Consider the following 20,573-nt stretch of genomic DNA (forward strand, 5'->3'; position numbering starts at 1 on the left):
GTAATGTAGTTTTATTTCCCTTCTATAAGATAGAGTTTTCCTCTGTACTCTGCCAACTTGTTGAGTCAATTAACTTATCGAGTGACTGTCTTTTAAAAAAGACACACACACACACACTCTCTGCAGGCCCTTTATGAGCTAGAAGCTTGAATCAGGGAACCAAAATTGATCATGGCAACTTTATACATTACTAGAGTATCAATTTAAGTGGTATTGTTTAGAGCTGTAGTCTCCAAAATGGGGTTCATGTATGCCAAGACAGTGTATAAGGCTACATGTTGGGATGTAGGAGAAAATTACAACTTGCTTAGAATTGCTTTTTACTTTGTCCTTTCAAAATTTATATTGCAGGAAGCTTTACCATACATATAAGTCAATATATTGCCACATGTATAAAATTTGTCAACATATATTGGGGGTGTACACTCAAATATATTTTGCTAATAAGGGTATGTAATAAGATAAATTTAGAGAATTACGCAGCTCAGTACATGAGGTGATTATTTTTAAAATAAATAAATGTAAGGCTGGGTGTGGTGGCTCATGCCTATAATCCCAGTATTTTGGGAGGCTGAAGCAGGTGGATCACTTGAGGCCAGGAGTTCCAGACCAGCCTTGCCAAAATGGAAAAATCTCGTCTCTACCAAAAATACAAAAATTAGGCAGACATGGTGGCGCGCACCTGTAATCCCAGCTACACAGGAAGCTGAGGCAGGAGAATCACTTGAACCCAGAGGCAGAGGTTGCAGTGAGCCAAGAAGGCGCCACTGCACTCCAGCCTGGGCGACAGAGCATGACTCTCTCAAACACAAAATAAAATAAACAAATGTACTGAGTTTCTAAAGTACATGAAATGCTAATTTGGGTTGAATAGACAGAGAAAGCAAATTGTAAAAGAGAGAGATCAATGCAGGGCTAGCCTGCAAACTTTTAGAGGGAAAAGTAGGTAGCTAATTTTTTGATACGTGGTTATTTTCAACCACGTTACTGCTAAAACAGTTACTGAAATGAAGTGTATAAACTGTGGTTGAAAAGGAGGACCCTGAAGTCAGATTATCAGGTTCAAACCTTGATTTCATCAATTACTCCGGGGAAGACTAAATCACATATTTGTAAAGCATCTGTTCAGATGACAATGTGTACACTGTTCCGCATCTGATACATCAGTAGTTAAAAATGTTAATAACTAGTATTAAATAAAAAGGACACCATTTATTTATTTATTTATTTATTTATTTATTTACTTATTTATTTTGAGACAGAGTATACCTCTGTAGCCCAGGCTGGAGTGCAGTCGCGCAATCTAGGCTCACTGCAACCTCCGCCTCCTGGATTCAAGCGATTCTCCTGCCTCAGCCGCACGAGTAGCTGGGATTAAGGTGCCTGCCACCACGCTTGGCTAGTTTTTCTATTTTTAGTAGAGATGGGGTTTCACCATGTTGGCCAGGCTGGTCTCAAACTCCTGTCCTCGGGTGATCTGCTCGACTCGGCCTCCCAGAGTGCTAGGAATTATAGGCGTGAGCCACCGTGACCGGCCCAAAAGGACACCATTTTAAAAACGTTAGTTTTCTACAATAATGAGAATGAAACAACCAAATCATGTTTTAATTCAACATGACCTTTGAAAAAGATGTTTTTTGGGTCTAACTGAAATATATTAGAATAAATGGAACAAACGGCTTTTTTCCTTCTTTTTTCACCCCCCAAATTCCCCTCAATATCATTCCCATGGACTATTTTGTCTTGGAACAGCTAATGTAAATTAAACAATGTCATCTTTAGTCAAATACAGAAATAACTGTACACAGTATATCTTCTTGGCTTCACTTTTATGTGGAACATGTGTTTACATTTTGACCTTTTGTCTTTTTTTTTTTAATTAAGAAACATTTTAAACAGCAGCAACTGGAAAGACTTTTTTTTCAGTTTCCAAACATATTAAGCTACACATGGCAGAGCCTATTGCTGAAACATTTATAAATGTTACACCAACTGTTTATAGTTCTGATTTTCTTATTTGATTGTTTTGTTGTCATGTAAGCCATGACCTGAAAATTGTAGCTCAAATTCTTTCCATAAAATAATTACATAAACAGTTTGAGTAAACAGTCTGAGTCATTTTGAATTTGCAAAGCACAAAATTTGCTCCCAAAAAATAGTGATAAGCATCACAGTGAGGTTTTTATAGGATTTTGTGACTGTCCCAACCACAACTAGATGACATAGGTAAGATTGGAAGGACAAGAACAGGATCAAGAACACAGTGACAATCCATTCCTACTCAGAAAAATCACTGCATTCTTGTTTCTTTTCCATTGTCTCTTATTAAGCAAGTGATATGAAAATACAGTCTAATATTAGATTTCACTCCACTGAAAAAGAATCAAAGAACAAAAAAACCTGGAAATTCTGAAGACAAACGTACTTTTCTTTAGCCCAGCCTTTTAAACCTTATCTATCAACTTGATGGAAGACAGAAAAAATTCATATGATGTGAGTTAATATAAATAGCGCACAAAACGTTGGCAACAGTTCTATGAACAAAATCAAATTTGTAAGGCCAAAACCTACCAAATTTGGATAAGGAAATTCTGTCTCTTACCTGCCCTGTCTATTAACAAAATTGATCACATATACTATCTATGAGGCCATCTCTGACAAAAGGATGGTGTCTTAAGTCTAGGCAGAGCGTGGTGGCTCATGCCTCTAATTCCAACATTTTTGGAGACTGAGGCAAAAGGACTGCTTGAAGCCAGGAGTTCAAGACCAGCCTGGGCAAGAAAGCAAGACCCATCTCTACTAAAAAACAAACAAAAACAGAAAAAATGAAGTCTAAAGAGAGTAAATGTAAGACTGATCACTTCTTTTTTCTTAAAATAAGAAAAAAGACAAAGTTGGCTCTCAATAAATATTTGTACAGTGAATGAATAAATGCAATATCCTACCTTCCAACTTTCACACATTCCTTCTAATAGGCCATCCCAGATCTCAGCACTTTCTGTGATTCTCCACACTTCTAAGGCAGACCCTGCAGTTAGTCACTTCAGTCTTCTTCACTGAATCTCTCACCTTAAAACATTCCATCAATCCGCAACCTGCACTGTAGGGCTTTATTACTACTACTCCTGAAAAATGATTTTCTTAATGGGTCAAAAATAAACACCAAATTGATGGATTCATAGGTCCCCTGTTTGTATTTGCACAACAGAAAAAGAAACACAATTGTTTTTCAACATAGCTGTTAACAAAATCTTGACAGCTGGAAATTTACTGGAATCCATGGAATGAGATTTTGCAACAATAAAATAACCATTCAATATTCACTCCTGTTCTACCCAGACACAGCACATCAATTTATGTGCATCCATTAAAAAAAAAAAGCTGGTAACTGTCTTATCTAAAATAACAGCTAAATGGTTTAGTTTTTGATAGGCAGAAAAATTAAAGTACTAATGCTTCAATTTCTGTTTAGGTGTTTCCATTATATGTCTTCAGACAAAGTATAAGTTACTCAAGCAAGCCTTCCTAACTGGTTTTACTTCTCTCTTGCTCTCTCCCTCCCCCTTTCCCTCCTGAATTTATTATCTTTCTCCCTTTACTACCCTTCTTCCAAAGTCCAAAGCAAAGATGGGTAAGAGAAGAAAGGACACTATTTCAAGTTTTTTGGTTTCCCAATTTCAACCCCTAAAGCAATCCACTTATTATTTCTAGTAAAATGAATAATGTTAACTTCTGCTTCGAAAATCACAATCACCATGTCTAACTGAAAATAATTTTTATTATCTTTTCTGACACTATTGTTTTATGCTCATAACTAAAATAATGGCTTCAATATTTTAGCCATTGTCTTGAATGATGTAATCCATTTCAGGAGGATTTAAAACCACCATGTAAATCTCTAATAGCCAAAAACTATAAAGTCTCATTAATTACAAAATCCTGGGGCTCTTAGCTACAAATTACGAGTTGAAAGGATATGGATTTTATTACTGTGTAATATTAAATCCTAAGTAAAACTGCCGCATAAGCTCATTCCCTACTTCATCTTGCCAAGAAGTGCAATACTGGATTCATTTCCATAAAACACAATGAAATTGCTATTTTGCAAAAAAAAAAAAGTATATAACTCTGTAAGATTTTACATCAATGATATAAACTTTACAATATTTTGCTTGACCTTAAGGATGTTTTGTAAATTCTCCAAATTCCCTTTAAATTGTAAAAACCAAAAGGTAGGTAAGATTCCAATAAGACTGGACATAGGACAGAGTTAAGAGAATTAAGCCATAGTTATTACATGGTAAATTTCAATTTATTACCTTTGATATGCTTGTCTTATGGAGTATGATTCTCTATTTTTGGTATGTGTATCTACTTTGAACTCTAGATCTTTTTCTTCTATAATATAGAAAATCAGCTCTTTACTTTCTATCACAGCAGTTATTTTTTCTCCTCGGCTGACTGCTCTGCATGTGCCCATGTGTAGTTAATTTGTTTCTGACCACTTGTCCATTTATCAGAGTAATCTGAATGGTATTAACTTCATTTTTAGTTTCAGCAATTCCACTGAAGAAATCATTGGGCAACACAGGATCTCTTGATGATGCCTATATAAAATCATGAATTACCACAGATTTTACTCCAAACTAGTACTGATGCAATGCTATAGCCTACTGTAAACCCTTCTAAGAAATTCAAGGCCTAGGGACGCTACCCTTTCAGACATGACGTGTCAAACTGTATCTGCTTTCTCTAGGACAGGAAAAAGGGAGACAGAGTAGATGCGAAGAGGTTTCCATTATGGCTTCTTTCTGGCCTTTGAGAGTTTTCCTAGAAAGGGTCACCATAAGCCACTATCATTCGAACACCTAAAGCTTGCTCTTTTGACCAAAATTGCTAGCAAATGGAAAGTAACAATTAGAATTGATGAGACTGGAAGAGAACAGGAGAGGGAAAGGAAAGCTATTAGAAGAGGAAAGGATCCTTTGGAAAGGTAGGAAAGAAGACCACCTTCACCCATCTGACTGTTCTAGCACCACGTACGGCCATACTACCTGACCCTCAAAAATCAATGACCCCTGGCCAGACAACATTTTTCCAGCTAACTGCAGGTGCCTGGCTTATTTGATTAAACCACCATATTATGAGATCAAGGTCATATGCTTGATCCCTACGTTTGTCAATGGGCACAAGTTTCATGGTCAAAAACTTGCCTTTTAACTCCAACCTCTCATAAATACCATCACTTACGTTAAAGACATTCACAAGAGAGGATATGAACCAATGATGCAAATCCATCACCATCACTGAAAAAATAACCAGGAAAACCTGACTTGTGAGTCAGCCCACAGAACAAATTCCATTTAAGAACTCCCTGATGATCCTGGGCTTCAAGGTTAGACACATAAGAGTAAGAAATTAGGCTTCGCTACTTACTCGTTCTATGTGTGACCCTGGACAAGTTAATTTTTCAGAGCTTTTAACAATCAAACACATTAAGGGTCCCAAATAGAGCTTGACATGTAAGGGTTACTCAGGTCATGCTAGCCCAGCCCCATCTGGAGATATAATCTGCCAGTCAAGAGCACAGGGATGAAGCCAGGTCCACCTGTGTCCCAATCCTGATTTTGCAGCTCACGTGAAACACTGGGCAAGTGATGGCCTTATCATTCTCATAAAGCTGAGATAAAAAAATTAAAGCATTTAGACAGCACACAGCAATTGTCAACTAATGGCAATTATGTTTTAACTCTTAAGAAGAAGATAATATTATCACTATCTGTTAATGTTTTCCAAAGTACAGTCATGGAACTACTGATATCGTAACGACCTGGGTGGGATGTCTACTGAGCGGGAAAAAAAGGATACCATGTCCCATCTCAACCTATTCAAAAAGCTCTTCAAAAATGGTACAGGGTAATGTCATTTCTGAATCAAACTTCCTTGAGATGCCTATGAAAATTTCAGAATTATTGACCCAGCAGGTCTTGTGCTGTGTCATAGTAAATTAAGACTTGTTTTCCAATCCTTATTCTTTACTATGCCAGAATTGCCCAGTATCTGGGGTTCTTTTCTAATGAGGCACATTTCTGGACATAGATGTCAAACCGATAGGCTCATACTTTTTAGGCTCACTCCTGTTTTTTCCCCCAATGGTACTATTTTGACTTTTTTTTTTCTTCTGACCAGGGGTCAGCAAGCTATGGCCTTGACATGCGGCTAATTTTGGACAACCCCAACCCTCACAAGGTGTATGTGTTTAAAAAAAAATGAAGACGTGATCAAGACCACATGTTGCCCAAAGTCTAAAACGTTTACTATCTGGCGCTTTACAAGAAAAGCTTGCCAACCACTTTGTAGCCTATAATTAAATGTTTTTCAGCTGCAGGTCTCAACACAATTTAAAATAGGGAGACATAATCGATTCAAATAGTAAATATCAAAAAGCACTGCATCTGACAGAAGGGAGTACCTGTACTATTGCCAAAGTTTCAATCAGACACACGTATGTGCCTCCTGGATAATGATCAAATTGTATTTGGTTGCAGTCTAAAAGTTTTTAAGGCCTTGGAGGTGAGGCTGGGGAGTAACTAGTGCAATTGTTTACAAGTTTAACTTATTTAACTCACATTGAGCAATTTTTACAGCAAAGGTGCCTTGGAGAATATAAAGTCATATAAAGCCCTGCTGTTTTGAAGTTAACGGCTTATTTCTTCACTACAAAATGAAAATGGAATCTCTTCTGTGCACAATATATTGTTATAAGGAGAAAATGGAATCATCGATGCAAAGTACTTCAACAAATGCATTATACAAACAAAAGATTTTGATTATATTAACAACATATCATACAGAATACATATAAGGTCTTTACCAAGCCCCTGAGTTCCTAGTTTTCTCCAACCTGGAAAACGAGTCCTTTTTTCCCCCTTTGTGTGTGTGCATGAACATGTGTGCATGCGTCAGGGGCATAAAAAGTATTAGATATCTCTGCCCTTTCTATCATCCATTACTGGCTGCTGCTTCTTACCTATTTAAAAGATGCATTCTTTTCTTTCTCTTGTTTCTGGAAGGAAAAGCATTTGATTTGATTCTTGTGCAAAAGAACTACTAAGACTATGATTATCCTCTTGAGGAAACATTTAAAAGTCCAAAATTAAAATTGTAAGTAACAAGCTTCACTTTTATCTTCATAGAGCACTAATTTCCTGGCTTTCTGGGATTGTTTCGGACAAACTAAAAATACATTAATTTTATAATCCATTTCAACATATAATCGTGCAAAGAAAAGAAACATCTTCCTAGGAGCATACACAAGGAAATGAAATGACACTTCTAAATGTTTTCATTTTATGAAATACACTGCAGACACACAAACCACAAGCAGTGTAAATAAATAAAAGCTGGTGCAATGCTGCATGCATGTTTGCCTTATACCACAAAGAGAAAACACTTGCACATTGCACTCCATGGTATTTTAGCTTGGGTTGTCATAAAAATGGGATTTGGGCATGTTGTGTAATACAGGGGGCTGTAAATGAGGGTGTGTGTCTGGGTGTGTTAGGGAAAGAGGGTTGTAAGCAGAAGGGGTGGGACTTGCCAGGAGCAGCTATTTGAGAAAATTCCTTTTTCTTTCCCATTCATTCTTCTAGCTCAGTCTATTCTAGCTCAGTCTGGCACAGTCCTTACAATTACTCACTGGCTTTTCATTCTAAAGACAACCAACAAGCTTTCAGAACTTCCTACAGTGTTTTTCTCATACACTTAAAAAAAATAAAACAGCAAATCATTCAATATGTCTTTTATACAAAAAGCAAACCATTAACCCGTTTCCTCGTTCCAAAGACCCCCGTGGGTTTCAGACTAAATAGAATCCTTTGTTGAGTGTCCAAAAATAACACAACACAGCATTGGTAAATTGGAAAATAATAGATAACTCTTATTTCCAAGAATGTCAGAGCTATTGGCCATAAATTTTGTTCTGCCCCAGTGAGTCCAATTTCATGCTTCTTTTAGTGAATCTACCATCCTAACAACAGTAAAGTCAATCATATTAAACACCGTTCGCCTTTTCTCTTTTGACATTCCATTAATAAATACAAGGGCTGAAAGAAGACGCCAAGTGGGCCAGTTTCTTTATGCACAATGGTATCCTCCAAGCGAAATACCTCCAATCACAGCGAAAGTTGTCTTTCTAGCAGATGCCCACCCCAACCGGCCCAGGCAGAGGGGGCAGACGGGCAGAGGGAAGCGTAACCTCCCAGCTCTCCCACCTCCAGAGGAAGGGAAGAGGGTATGAGAGCGGAGTAGGAAGGTGGGCGAGTGGGAGAGACAGAAATGGATGCTGAGGGGGTGGGCGAGATGGGAAGGTAGGGAAAGGTGGAGAATGCGGGAAGAGAGGTGGGCGCGCAAAGCGGCAGGATCCGAGAGCACAGCAGGGCTCTGTGTGGCAGCGAGGGGATCCCGGGGCGCGAGGGAGAGGGGGTCTGGTCCTCACCATTGAACGCCCCTGCGTCTGCGGGCGCCGCCTCCTCCTCCTCCCCGTCCTCGGAGTCGGAGTGCATGGGCTCCTCGGCGAAGTTAACCCCCTTGCTGGGGGTCCCACCCCCGGCAGCGGCGGCAGAGGCGCCCGCGTCCCCCCAGGTCCTGCCCTCATGGCCGAAGCGCGCGGTGCCTTTGCGCTCGTTCTCCTGCTGCAGGCGCGTGAAGTGCTGCAGCGCGAACTCCAGCAGGTCCGCGGGCTGGTGCCTCAGCACCTCCACGGTGAAGCCCTGCAGTAGCTCCGTCAGTCCCGCCGGGATCTCGATGCTCATCCTGCCTCTGGGGCGGCAGGCGCCTGGGCGCCGCCCTCGCCCCCTCCCCGGCACGGCCTAGGGCCCCGCGGCTGCCGAGCGAGCGCCGACGACGCTGGCGGCGCTACCGGCTGCGAGCGCGGCGCACTGGGCCCCGGCGGCCCGGCTGGCCCGGCCCGCGGCTCCCGGCGCGCGTCTGCTCCGTGTGGCGGCGGCGGATGAGCGAGCGCGGCCCCGGGAGGGCTGGCAGCATCTCCTGCTCCTCCCGCTCCCGCCGCGGCCTCTCCTCTCCCTCGCCCGGGCGCCCCGCCCCCGCCCCGCCGCGGTGCGCGGGAGGGGGCGCAGGAGAGCGCGCCCACGTGACCCTCGGAAACCATGGCAACCTCTGCCGGCTGGCGCCGCTCACCAGCCGCTCTGACCACTGCAGGGTGGAATTCGTTGGCGGGCTGCGCGCCCGGGGCCGGGTGAGGCGGAGGGAGGCCCAGCGAGGCCGTCTTGGTGTCCACCTGTCCGCGCGTCCAGGAGCGGGCTGGCCACTCGCCCCGCTTCCCACGCGTCATTCGCCATGGTGAACCCCCGCAGAGGTGGTGCCAAGCGATTTGTCCTGAAACTTCAGCCTCCACCTTAGTAGTGGCATTTTATTTTCCTTCTAGAATCTAGTTGCATGATAAGTATTGTTAATGTCCTTTGTTTAAAGTCTTATGGTGGTACTGTTTCTCTTTTGGACAAAGAAATGCTACCCCATCTTTGTGACGTCTTTCTTTTTCTTCCACCACGTTTTATCCAGCCTTTCCCCATCCATCCTGTTTATTATGTTTCGCCTTACTGATGCTATTCCTTTGTGCACTCCACGCATTTAGTATTTGTTGAGACAAAGGCACCATTTATTGTGAGGCACCTATCAAAGTTAGTTGACCTCCTTCAAATAGGATAGTGCAGGATGAGGCGCTTATTATTTTGAAACTTTTCTTTATGCTTTGAGTGATTTTGACTTGTATCTCCAAAAATTGAAATACTTCAGTATAAAGAAAAATAGAATTACGAATGTGTGCTTTTAAAGTAGAGGCTTTGACTTTGATATGAGGCTTACTTTGCAAATGTTTACAATTTTGAAGTAGAGAAAATTGTCTTTTGTCAATTAAATGCTGTTTAAATACGCATACTTCATTTTCTACAATTACCATATCATTGTAAATAAAATAGTTCAAGAGCAAGCTCACTTGGTTATTCTGATTTATCTTCCCACCCACGGAAGAGTTAACACATGACTGGGGAAACTCCAATACTAGAAATCAGAGATGTAACAAACTAGTCCCTTTTGTGAAAATGGATCTTGATGTTAACCCTTTGTTAATGATGCATCCTGTATTCACTCCATGAGCCAATGTATTTCTCTGTTTTCATTTCTTAAGAACTTTATAGTAATAATGCTACGTTGTTTTTAAATATACAGTAGTTAAGTGCTTCTAATTGTGTCAAGCATTTTAAGAATTAAACTTTTGGCCAGGCGCGGTGGCTCACGCCTGTAATCCCAACACTTTGGGAGGCCGAGGCGGGCGGATCACCTGAGGTCAGGAGTTTGAGACCAGCCTGGCCAACTTGGTGAAACCCCATCTCTACTAAAAATATAAAAATTAGCCGGGCGTAGTGGCAGGCGCCTGTAATCCCAGCAACTTTGGAGGCTGAAGCAGGAGAACCGCTTGAACCCAGGAGGCGGAGGTTGCAGTGAACCGAGATCGTGCCATTGCACTCCAGACTGGGGGACAAGAGTGAGACTTCGTCTCAAAAAAAAAAAAAAAAAAAAAAGAGAATTAAACTTTTATAAAATATGGTGAGCCTCACATGTCACTTGTTGGAGCACACTGTTAGTACTACTCTTTACCGTGTAAGCATTATTATTTTTATGGATCTGGTAGTCTAAGATGCATGTGCATCACCTGTCTAAATTTGTGATAATATTTGTATTAATTTTGATTAACACTGCTCACATGTGCAGAAAATGCAAAATACAATAGCTTAAGATAGAATTTTATTTCTCTGGAATCTAAATGTGGGCAGTTCAGGGTTGGTATGGTGCTCCATGATCATCAGGGACCCAGGCTCCCTCCGCTCATTGCTCTGTGATCCTGTTTGTGGTCCAAAATGGCTGCTCCAGGGCCAGTCATATTTTAGCTAACAGGAAAGTGAAAAAGAGAAGTGTAAGCTCCCCTCCCTTCCCTGAATCACATACCCTTTAAGGACACTTCCAGGAAGTTAAACACAATTCCTCTTCCATCCGCTTGGCTAGAACTTAGTCAACATGGCCACATCTGTGGTGTGGCAGATTGCATTTTCCAAAGATGACTACAACAATATCTGCTAGAGTGGCGTGGCCACTACCCACTAATGAAAACTTATTTCCCCTCCCCTTGAAAGTGCTTGTGATTTCTCTGACTAATAGAGCATTAATTTTTTTTTTTTTTTTTTGAGACGGAGTCTCGCTCTGTCACCCAGGCTGGAGTGCAGTGGCCAGATCGCAGCTCACTGCAAGCTCCGCCTCCCGGGTTTACGCCATTCTCCTGCCTCAGCCTCCCGAGTAGCTGGGACTACAGGCGCCCGCCACCACGCCCGGCTAATTTTTTGTATTTTTTTAGTAGAGACGGGGTTTCACCGTGTTAGCCAGGATGGTCTCGATCTTAATAGAGCATTAATGAAGTCAATTCAGCATGACGGAAGAAGCCAGGCCTGTGCTGGATGCCCTGGCTGAAGTCTTGTTCCACCGAATCTGTGAGCAGAATAAAAAGGTTGTGGTAGGCCTCTAGGTTTTGAGATAATCTGTTACACAGCGATAGCCACTGAAACACATGGCTATTAGGAAAGTTTGGAAATGTAATCTTTATTTTGAGCAGTCATGTGCCAAGTAAACATTTGGGGATTAAAAAGAACCAAGTCTGGATGGGCACAGTGGCTCACTCCTGTAATCCCAACACTTTGGGGGGCCAAAGAGGGTGGATTGCTTGAGCCCAGGAGTTCGAGACCAGCCTGGGCAACATAAGGAGACTCCATCTCTACAAAAAAATTCAAAAATTGGCCAGGCTTGGTGGTACACATGTGGTCCTAACTGTTCAGGAGGCTGAGGTGGGATGAGCGCCTGAACCCAGGGAGCTCAAGGCTGCAGTGAGCTGTGGTCATGTCACTGCACTCCAGCCTGAGTAATAGAATAAGACCTTGTCTCAAAAAAAAAAAAAAAAGTCTGGAGATAATTATCAATCTCTCTGCCACAATGTCTAACACCTTTTCCCCAGGAATGACAAAATAAAAAAAGCACTACTTTTCCAAACATTAATAAGAGCCATATCTTGTTAATGCCATTTTGTGTTTCCAAATTCATTTATTTCTTTTTGTAGATTTATTATATGAAGCATGGTAGACAGCTGTCTGTCATCAACCACAATGCCAAGGTTGTGTGGTTTTCATTTCTTTAAGAATACAGAAATGATTCAATCATGAAATGCCTAATTGGATTAGATGACCCATATAGTCTCTTTCATCCTGAGAGATTTACAATAGTGTAACACTAAAAGAAGACTTACTGGACTTGAAACATCCTTGCAAACAGCTCTCTGGTAATTTTCATTTGCATCAGTTCTTAAATAAATAACCATGACCTGAAAAAGTAAAGCTTGGTCCTGATATTCCCATTACGTTAGCATTGTTCTCAGAACAAATGTCACTTCTCAAATCATATTCTGGCTTTTATTCACTACCACATAACCTTTTTGGTAATATTGTATGATTTCTTTTGCTTTCATTTTCAGAATATTTCATTTTGAGCCTTTTGAACAGTGGCTTATGGGAATTATCTATCTCATATTCTTTAAAAGAACATCACTGATACTGATTTTTTGGTTGTGGATTTACAAAGCAATTTGCACCAATTTCTCAGAGAATCAGACTGGAAGCAATGGCAAAAGAACTCTGAGAGCTCAGCATTGAAACGAAAAGAGTGCTACCAAATTTGTTTTCACACCAGGAAATTAAAGAGATACATCAACTTGCTTATATGTAACTGCCAAAAACACAAAGTCAATGGCTTGGGCAAGCAGTACAGAATAATAACTATGACCAATCAATCATGCAGCACTTCCTGTCAATAGTTAAGGTGTTTCCTGATCAAGTCTCTGGGGTGCAAGAAATACATACCGACTCAAGGAGAAAAAAAAAGAGGCAATTGAGAGGATACAGGGCCTGTTCTTGCCCAAGGCTGACTGTGATCATCAGCCTCAGTTTTACATACCTTCAGCGTTTCAACACTGACTACAGTTTTGATGTCTCTGATTCATATTCTCAAGAGAGAATCAGGTTAGTTGGTCTTGACCATCTAGTAGATTGCCTGACCTTGACTGAGGTGGTCTAGTAAGTGTGGCCAGTAGGGTGTCAGATAAGGAAGTGGTCAAGTAGTGTAAATACATGATAAAGACTGCCTCTTCAGCAGAGGAAAATCCTGAATATTGGGACTAGTCCCAATGTTGTAGACGTGGTACAGATACTTCTCAACATGCCTGCTAAAAGATGGTCACCCTATCACCTGAAAATCTTACAGACATTTGGACTAAGAGTAAGTAAAATGTTTAATCTCTATGTGCAACTTTGCAAAAGGGTTGCCACTAGAAGACTAGTGATTCTCAAATTTTACCAAGCTTCTGAATCACCTGGAGGGCTACTTAAAACACAGTTGCTGGGCCCCACCCCTAGAGTTTCAGATTCAGTAAGTCTGAGGTGGGGCCCGAGAATTTGCACATCTATCAAATACTCAGGTGATACTTAGGCTGTAGGTCTGGGGACCACACTTTGAGATCCACTATGCTAGATTCACTAAGGAAGAGCTTATATTCATGCTGAATAGGAAGCTGCTTGAAGCAAATTTTTTTGCTTAATATCAAAGCATAAGTTTTTCTTTGGCTAAATCAGGACGAAATGCATACTTATTACTCTCCTTTAAGGAATCTTGCAAAGTTAAAGAGATTCTTAAAAAAGCAACAAAGAATATGTCCTTAAACATCACATTTCATAAGTAGAATATGGGTTTTCTGTTGAGGACCATGTTAGACACAGAAGTTTATCTCTACTCCACTAAAATAATGGCTAAAGGAACACGGGAAAACTCAAACGACAAAAAGAACAGGAGAACCACAATAAAAATTAAAAATAATTTTTATTTTTTTTTATTCAGCCTTAAAAGGAAGGAATTTCTGACACATCCTAGAAGACATTATGCTAAGTGAAATGTCAGTCACAAAAAGACACATACTGTATGATTCCACTTATATGAAGTATCTAGAAAAGTCAAAATTTATAGAAAGAGAAAGTAGAATGGTGGTTGCCAGTGGCTGACTGGGGAGGGGAAAATGGGAAGTTGTTTAATGGGTAAAGAGCTTTGGTTTTGCAAGATGAAAAAGTTCTGGGATTGGTTGCACAACAATGTGAATATATATAACACTACTAAACTGTACACTTAAAATGATTACGATAGTAAACTTCATGTTATGTGTATTTTATCACAAATTTTTTTAAAAATTAATTTTTTAATTTAAAAAAAGAACAGGAAAAGGGACAAGAACAGATGAGAGTTGTCTACTAGAATTTTGGAAATAACAGCAAGCTGAAGAATGCTGGAACCTAAGCCTGGGTAAAGGGTCAGTAAGAGTAAGCCAACAAGAAGCAAGATCACATCTGTATTACAGAGCGTGGAGTCTGAAGACACTGGGTGTCTCTGGAGGGGTGGTAAGGGGTAAGGATTGATTAAATGGCTGTAGAAAGAGCTGATAATACTGTCCAGCCCCTTCTCTATCTTACGTAGGCAAGTCACTGCTCTTCTTCATTCCCAGTGGGAAGTGGAGGAATTTATTTTCTAGAGACGTTTACACAGCTTATTGTGGGAATGAGGTTCTATACTAAAAAGAGGAAGATTGATCCTGATTGGTGAACTACTTATCAGTGGCCTCCTTCCTCTCTGGACTTCCCAAATTTTGGACAGACAGATTTATACCCTCTTAGGCAGGAAATTAGAGAATTCCTTTTTAAGGAACTGACCAGTCCAAGAGACAAGACCTACAGTTGCTGACATTGGAGGGTCCCCAATGAAAAACTCAGGTCTCTATGTTTTTCCTCTCTCTGAAAGCTTCTATTGTGAAGCTCCATTGTAAAGTCCACTGGTCAATAACCACCACCCCTCCACATACTTTACAAGTATGAAATTATGTAAGAATCATGACTTCTAAAAAAAGTTATTCATATGAAAGACTAGGATCAAGATAAATGAATTAAATACATAAATTCAAAGAAGTAAAGACTGAAGTGTGAACAGAAGAAAAAGTCAAAAAGGCATTTTTCTCTAACATACAATAATGATAACAATAATTCCTAACATTTATTTATTAGACACTGTTCTAAATACTTTATATCTATTGACTCATTTAATTTTTACAAGAACTCTAAGAGATAGATATATTATTACACTACAGATGGATAAACCAGGGCACAGAGAGGTTAAGTAATTTGCCCAAGATCACATAGCTAGCAAATGGTACTGGCATGGCACCCAGTCTGGCTCTAGAGCCACTGTGCTATATTTTAAAGAAATAAGAAAGAATTTTAGAAATTAAAACTATGACAGTAGATATATAATCTATAAAACAGTCCAAGATAAAGCTGAAGAAATTACCAGAAAGTAGAACAAAATTTTAAAAAATCTAGAAAATAGCAGAGAAAAATAAGAAAATTAAAGGATTTCATTTTTAACATCGAAATAATAGTTCAAGAAAGAAGACAATGAGAAATGGAGAAAATTATTAAAGAAATCATACAGTTACTTTTCCTAGAATTAAATGATATGAATTTCTAGATTGGAGGGGCCCATGGACAGGCTTATGGTACAATAAATTAAAATATCCTCACTAAGTCCAGAATGCTGAAATTTCAGAACACTAACATAAATAGAAGAGTGTAGAAGCTTTCAGAGAGAGGAAAAACAAAGCAATACAAAAAGAGACAAAGCCAGAACAAATTGCATCTGAAAGCTCAGGAATCAGAACTCCATCGGACTTCTCAACATGGCACTGGAAGCTGGAAAACAATAGAACTAATATCCTCAAAATGCTGAGGGAAAATTATTTTCAACACAAAATTCTATATTCAGCAAAGTAAAGGTAGACTGAAGATATTGTGAGATATGTCAGTTTTAAATAATATAAATTCCCATTTCCCTTTCTCAAGAATCTAAGTTTTACCAAAATGAGGAGATAAACTGAGGAACAAGAATATACAAGCTCCAGTAAGCAGAAGGGAACTGAGACATGCTCCCACCACCACATCAAGTAGCCTACCTGAACCTGTTCCCACATACTTCACCTTCTGTCAGTGTTCTGTCTACCTGTACTCCATTCATTCCCTCTGACCTACTCAAGGAAATTGCTCCTGCAGTTATCACCTCTGTCTTCTGTGTCATTAATGTTTCTTTTCAATTGAGCCATTCTGTGGCAAACAAACTCTTAGGTGACTGCTTTCTCCCTGCTATTCAGGTCCTGTGCAATTCCATTTCTTTCTTTTTTTGAGACAGAGTCTTGCTCTGTTGCCTAGGCTGGAGTGCAGTGGCGGGATCTCAGTTTACTGCAACCTCCGCCTCCTGGGTTCAAGCAATTCTGCCTCAGCCTCCCTAGTAGTTGGGATTACATGTGCCTGCCAACACGCCCAGCTAATTTTTGTGTTTTAATAGAGATGGGGTTTCACCATGTTGGCCAGGCTGTTCTCAAACTCCTAGCCTCAAGCAATTCACCCACCTCGGCCTCCCAAAGTGCTGAGATTACAGGAATGAGCCACTGTGCCTGGCCACAATCTCCTCTTTTGAGCATGAGTGATACCTGTAACTTTGTTCTAGCCAATAAAAAAATGACAAACTTGCCGGGCGCGGTGGCTCAAGCCTGTAATCCCAGCACTTTGGGAGGCCGAGACGGGCGGATCACGAGGTCAGGAGATCGAGACCTGGCTAACATGGTGAAACCCCGTCTCTACTAAAAAAATACGAAAAACTAGCCGGGCGAGGTGGCGGGCGCCTGTAGTCCCAGCTACTCCGGAGGCTGAGGCAGGAGAATGGCGTGAACCCGGGAGGCGGAGCTTGCAGTGAGCTGAGATCCGGCCACTGCACTCCAGCCCGGGCGACACAGCAAGACTCCGTCTCAAAAAAAAAAAAAAAAAAAAAAAAAAAAATGACAAACTTGAAGGGATTTTGCAAATGAATTAAATGAATTACAGTACCAAAGCAGGTTTTTTTTCTTTTAGTTAATCAAAAGACAGATTATCCAGGTCCTGACTTAATCAGGGGAAAGCCCTTTAAGGAAGGGAGAGATTCTCCTTGCTGGTTTGATTAAGTAAGCAGCCATGTTGAAAAAGCCCGTGTGAAATACTTCCTTCACTTAGCTTTCATGATTCCACTTTTTCTTAGTTCTCCTCCTATCTCCCTGGCCACATCTTGTCATTTTCTTTACTGAATATGACTCATCTTCCTGACCTCTCAATGTTGAAGCATTCCAGACATCTTTCTCTGCACTCACTCCCTGGGTGATCTCATCAAGTCCAGTGGCTTTAAATTCTATTTATATACTGATAATTCTCAGGATAATGATGAAGGACCTGGGATAGCCGTGGTTCTGCAGGTCTAGAGATCATCCAGGTCCAACTGGAAGAGGAAATCAAAGACATACAGAAGGAAGTCCCCAAGAAAAAGGAAAGAAACTCATAAATTATCTCATGTGTTTGATTATATTGAGAAAAACTACACCTCTGGCAGAGACTTTGGGGAATAAATAAATGATAGTTCAGAGAAACCTAGGCAATTGAGGGCCGGGCGCGGTGGCTCACGCCTGTAATTCCAGCACTTTGGGAGGCCGAGGAGGGTGGATCATGAGGTCAGGAGATCGAGACCATCCTGGCTAAAACGGGGAAACCCCATCTCTACTAAAAATACAAAAAATTAGCCGGGCGTGGTGGCAGGTGCCTGTAGTCCCAGCTACTCTGGAGGCTGAGGCAGGAGAATGGCTTGAACCAGGGAGGCGGAGGTTGCGGTGAGCTGAGATGGCACCACTGACCCCAGCCTGGGAGACAGAGCAAAACTCCGACTCAAAAAAAAAGAAAAGTAGGCAATTGAAAACAGTGCAGTCTACTTCAGGGAAAGCAAAAGTTGAAAAAAAAAGGAAATAAAGTCATAGAACACTATGTGGCTTAGCGATAAGCGATATTTATGTAGTCACAACAATGAAAACAAGTATCGATATAACCAAAGAAGTGTGGTATGACTTAGGAGCAGAAAAGAGAAGGGGAAGATTGTGTACGTCTATGTGACTGTGTGCATTTTTCTGTGTGTATCTGTGTATATGTTGTGGGGCATGGAATGAGAGCACTAATTTTGATATTCCGTAACAGGGAGGCAATGGAAATTCTAAATGAATCAAGAAACAAAAACATATGTATTATTTAGAAATATGTCATTAAATAGCAAGAGAAATCACTTACATAAGTGAAGGTGCCTTTGAGAAATGGGAATGATACACACATATCACTTTCATTAAGTTGAGGAGTATGAATTTCTATAGCAGGTACTAGGTTACAGGCACCTCAGTATTTCTTACAACTCTTTTCTTTATTTCTGGGCATAAGCGTCCACATAGCTGAGATTTTCCAATTTCTATTTAGTGAGTTAAACATTTAGTGGGAAATTCCAAACCTGCATCTTCAAGTTTTATGAGTTTTAGAAATCAGAGGCTCTTAAGACAAAGAACCACTTTTTACAGGGAAAAGTCTTCAGTGTTCTCTAAATACTCTTATTTATTGTTTTTGTTTTATAATGTTTTGTTCTACTTCTGTGATTTTTTTCTTTGATCCTCGTTTTCTCTCTCCAACTTAGTTACTCCGTTGTCACTTGTGAAATTGAAGAGGCAAGATTCCCAGGTATAGAATTCTTTTGCTAATCAGCATCCCTATGGCATAGACTGTTCTATTTTTGCTTTCAGTCCTCCTAGAGCAAATGTGTGCTTTATTTGAAGAACAGTTTATCATTTACCCTGCTTCAGGGTCATAATATCTTTTGTTTGTTGAACTGTATGGTCTGCTATATTCTGTTTAGTCTTTCTCTTGCCAACAGAAACAAATCGCACCTGTATCAAAGCACAAGGGAATACTTTCAGGTGTTTAAAGTACATTTTATTCACCATTTTAAAGGTAGACATTCTATATTTTCCAATTCTTTTACTGTATGAGTTCTAGAACTTGTAAAATCACACATAAGCTAAGCCTACCTAGCAGACATAGAGAGGGGTATGATTTGTAGTGGACATACAGATCTTTTTCTATCTGCAGCATATTGTGCATTAATTAATGATTTTGTTAATCAACGAGAAATCTTTGGTGTTATCCCTCTACAGATGACTTCAAAATAAATGAAATTTTTTGTTCAGTTTTCCCTCTTAACCACCAAGCCACAGTTTCATTTATCTCCTGGAAGACTCTGCATATGGGTACATTGCCAACACCTCAAATTCAATAACCAAACTTGTCAGGAAAAAAAACCTAACTCTGTGCTCTCAGAATTGTTCTTCCCTGTTATCATTCTCTATCTCTGTAAATGGTGTCATAATACCTTCTAGTCATCATCTTAGACTCTCAGAGCCACAGTTGACTTTTGCCTCTGCAGGGGCCAAAGGAGAAAGTTCTCCTTGGTCCTCTCAAAGTTCGCTGAAAAAAACTCAGCTCACAAAAGGCAGATTAATAGGAGAAATGGCATACAAATTTACTTAACATGTATACATGGAAGCTTTCAGAAGGAAGACCCACAGATACAGGAGAAACTGCCCACTTTTATGCTTAGGTTCAATTCAACAAAGTATGGACAGCCATATTGAAATATGACTGGACAAAAAGATTAGGATCTGATGGAAATAGACAGAATGGGGAACCTCAGCAAGGCCTTACTGTCTAGATTCTCCCTGGCCCCTGAGTGTGCATTCTTTCCTTCTGGGTAGAGGGTAGGACCCTCTCTGGAATGCGGGTCTTAGGACCTATAGTCAAATAAGTTCAGATAATTTTCTTTATAGCAAGTTTTTACACAGAAAGGCAGAGTTAAAGTTAGAGTAATATTTTTAGGTTTTACGCCTATCTTGGGGGAAAAGGGGTTCTGGTTTCTATGACCTACCTCGGAGAAGAGGGATTCTAGTTTCTATGGCTAGCCTCAGCCTCGGGAGACAATGGGACTGAGAGACAGGACAGGAGAGGTCAGAGAACACTTTTGCTTCTGAAGCCTTCATTTTAGGGTATTGTTTTCTGAGCCCCAACATCTCTCATGTTCCAGAGTAGATTGGTTGTCAAGTCCTTTCAATTCTACTTCTGTGGTATCTTGCTGACGTTTGTCTTCTCCCTGCCATTTCTAATGTCACTGTCTGTCTTAGTTTGCTCTGGCTGCCATAACAAAACCCCATAGACTTGGTGGCTTAAACAACAGAAATTTATTTGGATGGAAGTCCAAGATCAGGGCACCAGCGTGGTTGAGGTCTGCTGATGGCTCTCTTCCTAGCTTGTAGATGGCTACCTTCTCACTGTGTGTTCACATGGACTTTTCTTGGTGTGCAGTGCATGGAGAGAGGGCTCTGTTGGCTCTTCCTCTTCCTATCAGGCCACCAGTCCTACAAAGTCCACCCTTATGACCTAATCTAACCTTAATTACCCCCTAAAAGCCCTGTTTCCAGATGCAATCAC

The 20,573-nt window shown here is 40.5% G+C and overlaps 1 protein-coding gene across 2 annotated transcripts in view; it reads right to left on the reverse strand.

Annotated features, from left to right (window-relative positions):
• The window catches only part of PRKAR2B (protein kinase cAMP-dependent type II regulatory subunit beta), a 114,479-nt gene extending 105,411 nt beyond the window's left edge, over window positions 1–9,068 (reverse strand). The window contains exon 1 of one of the 2 annotated variants that reach the window (XM_010382415.2): window positions 8,498–9,068. In XM_010382415.2, the coding sequence (XP_010380717.2) occupies window positions 8,498–8,813 (316 nt within the window). In that variant the 5' untranslated portion in view covers window positions 8,814–9,068. The remainder of the gene's footprint in view (window positions 1–8,497) is intronic. The other variant, XM_030933161.1, reaches the window with a different exon arrangement.
• Window positions 9,069–20,573: the final 11,505 nt, after the last annotated feature.

This window comes from Rhinopithecus roxellana, chromosome 6, assembly GCF_007565055.1.
Source record: "Rhinopithecus roxellana isolate Shanxi Qingling chromosome 6, ASM756505v1, whole genome shotgun sequence".
Classification (NCBI taxonomy): domain Eukaryota; kingdom Metazoa; phylum Chordata; class Mammalia; order Primates; family Cercopithecidae; genus Rhinopithecus; species Rhinopithecus roxellana.